At 34.0% G+C, this 11,480-nt stretch overlaps 1 protein-coding gene across 1 annotated transcript; it reads right to left on the bottom strand.

Moving 5' to 3' along the window:
• Positions 1 to 550: 550 nt before the first annotated feature.
• LOC117689920 (uncharacterized) lies at positions 551 to 9,591 on the bottom strand. Its single transcript, XM_066069242.1, has 8 exons — positions 9,458 to 9,591; positions 8,130 to 8,294; positions 7,141 to 7,377; positions 6,636 to 6,749; positions 5,600 to 5,914; positions 5,084 to 5,263; positions 1,964 to 2,134; positions 551 to 899 (listed from the first exon to the last, which is right to left on the bottom strand). The coding sequence occupies exons 1-8, from the start codon at positions 9,525 to 9,527 to the stop codon at positions 613 to 615; spliced, it is 1,539 nt and encodes a 512-aa protein (XP_065925314.1). The 5' UTR covers positions 9,528 to 9,591; the 3' UTR covers positions 551 to 612.
• Positions 9,592 to 11,480: the final 1,889 nt, after the last annotated feature.

Below are 11,480 nucleotides of genomic sequence, written 5' to 3'. Positions count from 1 at the left end.
ATGAATAAAAGATGATCGGGACAATACTTAAAATCAATGAGCACTGAATATTTCTATTCAATTTTATACTAAGTTATTATACCGTATTTTCTAAACTTTTTAATACAGTCAACTTGGCCACGTTTTTTTTTGGGGGGGATGGGTTTTTTTTTTTTTTTTGGGGGGGGGGGTTTAGAGGGGTGTTTTTGTTTGCAATCATGCAGTCTTTATTAATTTGAAGGCAAAAGCAATTAGGCTACGCAAATATTGATTGTATTGTTCAAAACGGTGGTCTCTATTACTTCAATAAGAATTTATCATCAAGTTCGCTGACATTTTGAATAATCTAATAATGATTTTTTTGTTATTAAAAATACCTGAAATACACGATGGTTTTGTTTAAATAAAAATACATATGTACGAGTCAACAAAAAAACCATACATCTCAAACAATAATTATTCAACAATACTGATCCTTCTAAATTATATATATATATATATATATATATATATATATATATATATATATATATATATATATATATATATATATATATATATATATCGTAATGCATGGATGATGACTTTTCGTTCAAGAAGTTCATCTCTTGCTAATTCAACTTTACTAGTGCATCATGAACACCCAAACCTGATATCCTGAACTAACTTTGGAATATCTGGTATGCAAATCAAACAGACAATAATGGTCAAAATAGTGACCCCCACCCCAAACCCGATCCCCCGGGCGGACAGGCGTGGGTCCGGGGCGCTCTCCCTGCTCCGGTTGAACTTGGAGGTGGTCCGGCGATCCACAGTCAGCGTGGACTTAATCTCCTCAATCTTCTGGATTAGGGCCGCTGAACCATTCAGTGTGGACGGATCGACCGACGGTATGTCGCAAAGACATTGACACGTGATCTCTACATGAATACACAATATTTTATTTTCAGGGAAAAAAAAGTACTTTACACGATATTTTGATAACGATGGCAATTTTTTTTATCACTCTGAATATACTGAAATACTATTTAACTATTTAAACCATATTCAATAAGGTCCAATATACTCGTATATCCATATTTTTCATATGATATGAAAAAACCCATACAACTCATTGGTATTGAAAAATCTTCAGGCTATTTTAAATTGATGACTTAAACACCCCTGCGAATGTGTTCGGAATGTTTTCTTTATCGTTGCTAAGTATGTAATAAATCCAAAGGTGCTCGAATGAAAGTTCGCGAGACTTCACCGAGATTTGTCCAGTTCCTGTGAAATTTCGAGCGGGAGTATAAATGTTCGGATAATATTCTCAAAATACGTAAGTACTGGTTGATTTTCATATCATATTCTACTTTGATTTATGTTAAAACATCAACATATTTTAAGATGTATGTCTTATTTCACTATCTAGCAGTTTTTTAATTAAACGATGATATTCAGAACAGAGTTATCGTTCGTGTACAACCACGTGTAGAGTGGTTGATAATATAAACATTGGGTTGCTTAATAAAATCATAGCCATGTTTGATGCTTGTTGTGTGAAATACCATGTTTTTAAAAAAAATAATGGGTGAATGTTTTGGATAAAAACTTAGTGTATCGTGCCATTTTCAATGAACATTCTGCATAAAATAGTACAGTCTGTTTCATTATTGATGTTATTACTAGGTCAGGAGCGGATCGAAAATTAATTCTTAGGGAGGATCTCTACTACGCATGATAATTGTCGCAACAGCAGAAAAAATACTATTTCTTGTATTGTCACATTTATTTCTAGAACACATTTTATCCACCAATTAATAAAAATAAGGTCTAAAATCAATAAACCTCTAGAATTTACATTCGAATACAAGTACCTAGATTCTCTAAAATAGACTATAAACACGAGGCACGATTTTTACTGCGAAACTGAAAGGGTCAAATAAAACCACGTGGTCTAAAATTTAAATGACAATAACATTCGCAGGGGTGTTAAAACTACCTGTACAGCTTGGCGGTTGGCCGCTCCACTCTCCGTTTGGTGTACAGTTGCGCAATAAGTTCCCGCCTTGCACGGAGTACCCCGCATGACAGGTGTATACTAGGTGTGTATCATTGCTCCACCACTCAGCGTTACTCACGTCCTTGTCAATGTCAGTCAATGCGCAGCTTCCTTTAAGAAAAAACATAGGTAATCATAGATTACTAAGCTCACCGAGACGGAGCATCACCCTTATGAGACATCACCTTCATAAGACCACCTTTATCATTTTATATGAAAATCATACTTTATGATCTTGGTTATTCATGGATTCTGTTTTGACAAAATATTGTATATCATCTGATAATTTTTTTTATGATAATCATATGTTCATATGTTTATCAATTCAATGATATAAAATTAAATATTGCATCATGTCATATATATAATATATATCATATAATACAATAAAATACCATAATAAACAATAATGAGATATGATATTGTAACGTATGATATGACAATGTATTGTGTTATACCTTATTGTATTTGATCACATAATACAATATCATAACATATAATACAATATAGTATTATATTACAATATCATATTACATAATACATCATAACATTAAAACATGATATTATATTGTATAATATAGTATGATATTGTATTGAATGACACCGAAACATATTTGATACATTATATGATATTATATCATATAATACAATATAATTTGATTCCAACATTGTATCTTATCAAATAATACAATATTATGTGATAAAGTAAAATATTATAAAATACATTATTATATGAAACATATTGTATCATATGACACAAAAATATATATTACAATATCATATAATACAATTTCATGTGATATGATAATATATCATATAAACCAATATCATATTATACAATATCGTATGATACAATATAATATAATATTACAATATCATATAATACAATTTCATGTGATATAATTCTTTATTACTAAAACCAATATCATATTATAAATACTGTATGATACAATATTATAGAATATACAATATTGTATCATAGGATACAATAAAATATTTTGCAATATCTTATGTAATTGTATCATTTGATAAAATAATAAATTAAAAATACAATATAATATTATACAATATTGTATCATAATATACAATACTTTACATAACAATATCATGATACAATATCATATCATAAAATATCAAAAAATTGATACAATATCATATCGTGTCGTATAACTTTTTATAATATAACATATGATATCATATTGTATCATATCAAACAATATTGTTTCATATCATACAATACTATATCATAGGAATCATGTTATATCATTTATCAACAAACACATCTATCTATCGATCTGGTTTGAGTGAGGTAGGAGATTTCTTTAGCATCCTTGATAATGGAGATCAGGCTCTGCATCTGAAGCAACCTCTGCGTTTAATTTATAATAAAGTTAAATCAACTATGCAAGCTTTCATCTATAAAACATGTGACCTGTTCCAAAAAACTAAACCTCATCCAGCATCCGAAACCTATGACTCAGATTCAGCATTCAAGCCCATCAGGTGCATTGGCATCTGAAGCTACCTCTGCGATTCATTCATATTACAGTTAAATCAACTATGCAAGTTTGAAATAGTATACTATCATCTATTAAACATGTGACCTGTTCCAAAAAACTTAACTTTATCCACCATCCGAAACCTATGGCTCACACTCAGCATTCAAGCCTGTCAGGTGCATCAGTATCATAAGACACACCATCCATGGAAGTCTGGTGAAGTAAGGACAAGTAATAACTAAGATATCATCATCAGAGGGCACCTGTTTCAAAAACTTTATTTAACCAGCTCTTAAAACCTTAACCTCCTCCAGCATCCGAATCCTATTGCTCAGATTCAGCATTCAAGCTTATCAGGTGCATCAGTATCATAAGACACCATCCATACAAGTTTGGTGAAGTTAGGACCAGTAGTAACTAAGATATAATATCAGAGGGCACCGGCAACAAAAACTTTAACCAGCTCTAAAAACCTTAACCTCTTCCAGCATCCGAAACCTGTTGCTCATATTCAGCATTCAAGCTTGTCAGGTGCATCAGTATCATAAGACGCATCATCCATACAAGTTTAGTGAAGTTAGGACCAGTAGTAACTTAGATATTGCTATCAAAGGGCACCCGCAACAAAAACTTTAACCTGCTCCAAAAACCTTAACCTCTTCCAGCATCCGAAACCTATTGCTCATATTCAGCATTCAAGCTTGTCAGGTGCATCAGTATCATAAGACGCATCATCCATACAAGTTTGGTGAAGTTAGGACCAGTAGTAATTTAGATATTGCTATCAATGGGCACCTGCAACAAAAACTTTAACCTGCTCCAAAAACCTTAACCTCCTCCAGCATCCGAAACCTATAGCTCAGATTCAGCACTCAAACCTGTCTGGTGCATCAGTATCATAAGACACACCATCCATGCAAGTTTGGTGAAGTACGGACCAGCAGTAACTAAGATATTGCTATCAAAGGGCACCTGCAACAAAAACTTTAACCTGGTCCAAAAACCTTAACCTCCTCCAGCATCTGAAATTTAGGACCCAGATTCAGCATCCAAGTCTTTCAAGTCCATAAGTAGGTCCAGATGCATCATCCATGCAAGTTTGGTGAAGACAGGACAAGTAATAGCTTAGATACAGGACCTGCAACAAAAACTTTAACCAGGTCCGGACGCCGACGCCGACGCCACCGCCGACGCCGACGCCGAGGGTATAGCATAAGCTCTCCTTGACTTCGTCTCGGTGAGCTAATGATGGTTCTTCCCATTACATTTGTTTGAAAATACAAGAGGTCCCTGAGTCTTGACAGTAACACCTGAGTACATTACAGACACGTAACTTCCCATTTGATGTGTGCATAAAAGTCATCTTAGCGACTGTTAAAATTATCATCAATGACAAAATTTTTCTGGTTATTTGTCTAGAACTATAAACTACAATTATTTTATATATTTCAATATTTATCCAAAAATGTGAACTCTATGCATTTGCAATATAGAGCAAAAAGAAAAGCAAGAACAAAATATTGTCAGATGAAATCTATCAATTTAAAAAAAACGTCCTTACTCTCACATTTTGGAAACGGACCGAGCCAGACTAGAGTTTCACTGTCACAATACACGTCAAGAATCGAAGAAAAATAGCCCGGGTTACACTGGTAGTGGAGAACGAGCGCACCGGATTGGTTGGCTTCGAGCAGTATGGCAAAAGGAACTGTTTTTTCGATGGTTGTGATAGGGCATACTTCTGTTAATCATTATATTAGAAAAATATCTACCATAACATATGTTAAAGTTAAGTAAATTTAAAAAACGGTGTACATGTATTGTATAACGTTTAAACCTCATATTTATCAGCCGTTTTAAATTTCCTTATTAGGATCAGTATGATTGAGGTATTGCCTTATAATTATAGTTGCCAGTAGAAACTCTCTCTCTCTCTCTCTCTCTCTCTCTCTCTCTCTCTCTCTCTCTCTCTCTCTCTCTCTCTCTCTCTCTCTCCTCTCTCTCTTCTCAACTCAGTGAACCATTTTCTTGTAAGAAAAAATCTTACGAAACAATAACTGACAATAAATGTACCTACTTTTACAGCGATAATGAAGTTTGAGTGCGACTTCTGAACCAGGGCAGGACACCACGCTTTTGTTCAGAATGTCCTCGCTATCGATGGTACATATGTCAGCTACTGTACTGTTTTCACAGAAGTTGACGTCGCTGAAGGAGCCAAGACACGGTGAAGTGATAGGAAAAAGTCGCGGTGGACAGACCGCGGTGGTGTTGCTACTGCTGTAGTGGGTGGCACTAATCACCGGCGTGGACGGAGTTTCTTCCACACATATAACACTAATCGATTGTTGTAGATAACCAGGGTTTGGACAGAGAACTTCGATATACTCCTCTGTGAAATAAAAACAAAGTCCACACATACATTAACACGACTAAAAACCATTCTAAAGTCTGTCCCGAGTTATTGCTTCCGTCACATTTAGATGATTTTTAATAAAAATACACATACCTGTAAAAGAAGTACAGTTGAAATCGATGAAATGGAAAATATCCAAGATATCTTCATTGATAAGTTATCCCGTTTCATCCATAAAAGTTTACAGGAAGGAAAACAAATATCTTACGGAGATTTCTAATGAGAAATGTTTACATTTTTTCCCCAATCGGAAGTACTCGGGACACCTCGCGGAATTTTTCAACGTTATCATCCGGACTAATTAATGGCTGATGCAATACAAAATCCCCGAACACTTTTTAAGCGTTAGAGGGGGCGTTTCAAAAGAGATAATCTGGACATTTTTCATATTAGTGGATGAACGTAGTTTGAGCCCAAAGGTATTTATTATCATCGAAATATCAATCAAAAAGTGGTGGAAGCAAAAACTCGGGACAGAGTATAGGTAAGACACAGAGTTCCATTTTTGGAGACTCTGTGGTTTGGAATGGGATCTTCGCGTCGGACATTGAACACCGATCAGACCTGCGTGGTTTTCATAACAAATTGAAAGATTCTCACTTGTTTTCAGATGATTATACCAGCACCCTTAAAGGAAATGTAAATAGCATTGTGCAATTTCAGCATCAGAGATTAGATATTAGTTTCAAACACTTACGATCCATGACGCTGACGTCATCCAAGCATTTTCCGTTGTCAGGGTTACACATGTCTTCACAAACTGACGGACAACGATAAGAACAACCACGGCCGTAAAACCCTTGACGACAACCTATGAACAAATACTATCAGTAAATAATCATAACTTTCTTCCACGTTAGTGAAAAAAGGATTTGATAAAAAAAAACAATACCGGTATAACAAACGTGTGTGACAAAATAAACAATCTTCTATTTTGTCTTTGGCGGACAGTTTTATTTTTCAGTGACAATTTTAAAATGATGGTTATTGATTTTTACTTGTGAAACATATCTGTTATTTATTATGATAACCAATTATATTAAAACTTAAATGACGCAAGTGGGCTGAAATTCTTCGGTAGGTGCGGTTAATCAATGAAATTTAAACAAAAAAAAACGCCATTTGGTTTTTAAATTGGTCTCAACACAACATATGATTTACTGATCCTCTTATGATTCTAGTTCATGAAATTCATGCTTCACCCAGAACCTCCAAATTGCAGATATCCACTTTGGCGTGAGGACTGTATCCGGATGGTACGCTGTTGAGGGTCCTGTTGTTAAAGTATCCGATACAGCTTGCTACTTTTGGAGCATTAGCTTCGAACGTGAGCGAGACTCGGGTGCTTAAAATAGCTGGGCCTGAATGCTGATAAACGAAAGAGAGGTCGCTACAATTCAGTCCCAAGAAAAGCGAGAATCCGGAAAGTTCGTCGGTCCCTGAAACAACAATTTAATTTTTTTTAATCCAACCATCTTCTTTTTTGGGAATGTAGAGAATTGAACAATCCGAGCACCAAACGGGGCCTTTAAGGGGGATGGATGGTCGTTGCCATATTTGGACTATATTGGTTTTCTTTGGAAGAAGAGCTCAAAATAAATATACGGGAAAATAGTTAACTATAAAAGCTAAAATATTTGGATTTTTTCGTTACTACATGTATGTAATAGTTTATAGCTTAACAAACCATATAATTAATAATTATAAAAAAATCAAGGTAGATTTTAAAGTTGACGAAACAATATCTTTGCATTGTCATCAAAATGCCAACGGAATCAGGCATTTGATTTCAAAAAGGTTTCACCAACTTCAACACAGATATCAAATTGGATGCTCAATGAGAATACAAAATTTAAATTAAAAGTTTAAAAAATACCTTCGTATAATACATGTATCTAAATGGGTTCAACATTTCAAAAACTTCGAAGTTTATATGTTTTGATATTCAGTAAAATAATTAACTTTTTAAAAACAGATGCACGTCAGAACAAGATATAATTCTGGATTTCAACTCATTGCTGGCATCTCTCTCTCTCTCTCTCTCTCTCTCTCTCTCTCTCTCTCTCTCTCTCTCTCTCTCTCTCTCTCTCTCTCTCTCTCTCTCTCTCTGGCATTAACACAACAGAAAACCTAAAATGGCAATTTGAATATAACCAAAATGACCCTCATCAAAGATGATACGTATACTGACGTCCGTGTCTGTAGTCTATGTTGATTCTTGAGATGACGTATTTGGCTCCCAGAGTCAGTTTGTACATGTAGGTGTACGCCATTATATTCGTTGTGCTGTTGTTACAAGTCGTGAGATTCCCGTCCAGTGGCGCGTGATTCCCAGAGAAAGCGACATTCATGGAACCTTCAAAGAGAGCAACATCTTTTAAAAGTGTAAATTTTTGGGACATGTTTTCATCATTTACTCGTGGGGTTTATTGATAATGTGACGTATTTTTGATGTAAATAAATAATGAAAATGAGTTTAAGGCCTACGTCGAAGTTTTAACATGTTTAATCTTTCTCATTGATGATTTATTAAATAGAGTAACTCAGTTCATTACAACGCTGGCCAGAGTCCGGTTTTCGGTTCGTATCGTCGTTATATGTATAAGAATTTTAAAAACAAAATTCATGGATAGATAATGCAATTAAAAAAAATTTAAAAACAGTCGTTTTATTCAAAATATTTAATATAATATATTGATAATATAACTATAATTCAATATTTGATATTTATGATAGCTCTTATATTAAAATTTACTGAACTTGTACATGTAAATTTTGATTTAATTTGACATTGAATTATAGCTACATATCAAAGTATTTATGCTTTAAAGGGACTTAATATGTTTTTAGAGACACTATTTGAGCTCAAAATTTAGAATTTTATTTTTCCAATTTTGATGTTTAGAATTGTGAACATGGGAATTTTCAATGTTTTGTACAAATTTGAAAGTCAAACATTGATTGAGTTATAAGCAAGATACAGAATTTGAAATTCTTTGTTTTGTAAACAAAGCTCAAGCTGTGTGTTATAGTTTACATATTTGCGGCATTGCTTAAGTTTTTATCAAACGTTGCTTACGTCTGTTGGTAATATTATTTACCTTAAAAAAGTTGGAATAGCTTACCTTGTTGCCACGAGTCATTTTTACAAAGAAATGATAATTCCATACTTTACATTATTTGTAAACAAATATGACTCGAACAATGAATATTTACTATTGTATCTCTTGTAGCTTGACTTTTAACATTCAAATGCTGGACCGAATCATTTAAAATGCGCAAATAGCCATTTTATTCATAAAAATTAGAAAATAGTAAAATTTTGACCTAAAATCGTGTCACAAAGTCCAGCAGTCGTTAAATAGAGCACAAATCAAAGAAAACTTAAATTGTTTATTAGACTTTTCTTTTAGCTATACCCGATTTCTGTGTCGATAAAAATACACGGTTTAATTCCTGTTAATTTCAATTTTAATATGCAAAAGAAAAATTAAAGAATTTTGCATAAATGGATTTTACCAAATGCTCCTATTCCAAAACTGCAGAGAAAAACGAGTGTAACTCGACCCCTGGTGTCCATTGTAAACATATATCAAGATCTGCATGTAGCACTTCGTATATTAATTCCTTCAGAGATGAGTAAAAGGAATGAGTAGTAAGCGTAAGTAAAGGGTTGATAAGTGAAAAACTGTTCAATATCTTCCGTTAATGGCGACTGAATTGATAATCCCGAACTGTTCCTGCGAAATAACGCTATTAAAACATCTAAGAGGTTCTGTCTTTTTCTCCAATGTTTTTACCAAAAACGAATAGCGGCGAAGCGGACAGTGTAATCCGATATCTAAAGCTGATCGCGGAATTTTCACACGCTGTTTAGTTACAAGACATATCCCTTATTGCATTTTGTTTTTGCCAAACACTTTCAAGTCTTTTAACATCGCTAACAAACACCTTAATTGCAAAATACCACTAGACACAAACACATTTTTCAAAGAATATCAATCTCATTTGGGAATGATCAAGAAAAACTTTTGATAACAATCATAGTGAAAAGTAAATCTATTTAATCAATTTTGAACCTTACTGCACTAAAGCTTTCAGTTTGGTTTGACCTTCGATGCTTACACTGAGATCGCCAACTTGTCGAACCTTGGCTTGCAACCTCCATGCGAAATAAAGGGGAGGGAGTTTGGGCAGAGATACCAAACATCGACTCCATATTCACGACTTTGTTTATTTAGTTTATAGTATCATAGCAATTTTTCTAAAAAAAAAAGTCCCTAGCCTGTGCATACTAGTATATCATACATATATTTTGTATGTAAATATTTCAATTTCTTCAGTCAATTTGCATACGGAGTGCGCTTATCGGACTTTGAACTAGCGTTATGTTAAAAAATAATTCGCGGAAAAATCAACCGTCTGGAGATTGAACACATACATGTATATTCGTGACCACAAGGTGGCTTCTGCAGTGTTCGTAATGTTTCAGGAAAAGTTACCGTAATTTGATATATTTGTTAGGTCTGCACCGCATTCATACGAACTTGTCTTGTGCTTTTTACGAGAAATGCCAGGATGTTATCGTGTCATGTGACATAAGAGCATTGACCTTTCCGGTGAGCAAATTAAAAATCCCATCTTCTTTAATTGATGAATACGTTCTGTAATTGGTTATGGATGAAGCTTCGTAGCTCTATGAGATTGAAACCTTACAAACTTGTAACACACTTGTCATCCCCACAACCAATCACAACTTCTCCGGACTTTCTGACAAAAAAAAATCCGCTTGTTGGAAAGGCCCAAGAAGTTGCAACTGCACCACAAAATTAAAGTCTAGCTACAAATGGTCTGAGCATTTATCGTGCTTAAAGCCTGCATATCAGGTGTCAAGTAAATTAATCAAAGTACTCAAAGTACTGAAAAGCGCTAAGCCAGCCTCAATGCTACTTTTTTCAAACCATTGTTAATATTTTAAAATCATAACTATACAGAAAGTAAAAGAAAAAACAGTTTCATGAAAATGCATCATATGTATGAGATCCTGACCATACCATTTCAATCAATTTGAAGAGAGGAGTTTGTAATGTATATCAACTGATTAGTCAGCCCACTTACAACTAAGTTGGGATGAAAATTCGATTGCGCTTTTGTACATTGGAATTCTGGGAATGAATTAGACAGTCCTTGTTTAAGAAATTCGAAGTTATGAAACTGACTGTCCCTAGGTTCCGGAGTCTGCATACATAAATTTCTCGAATTTGAGAGGATATGTGGTGTAAAATTCAGAGAGCGATCTTTGCAATTTTAAAAGTCTATATAATTATAAATAACTAAAGTAGGTGTGAAGTCATACATTGTACCGCTGCACGCCTGTCTTCTACCCTACAGTTATAAAAGTAAAGCGTACAAACTCAATGTACAACTGCAGAATATTATTGTTCTGGTCGTTATATATCTTGTATTTTTATAGGTTGTATATTCAATTTTGATCTAAAATTAATATTCCGCTGGCTGACTTTATTTCCTTTTTTAAATGCTA

The sequence above is a fragment of the Magallana gigas genome, chromosome 8 (genome assembly GCF_963853765.1).
Source record: "Magallana gigas chromosome 8, xbMagGiga1.1, whole genome shotgun sequence".
Lineage (NCBI taxonomy): Eukaryota > Metazoa > Mollusca > Bivalvia > Ostreida > Ostreidae > Magallana > Magallana gigas.
The sequence above is the reverse complement of the archived record's forward strand: the minus strand, read 5'-3'. Positions and strand labels throughout refer to the sequence as shown.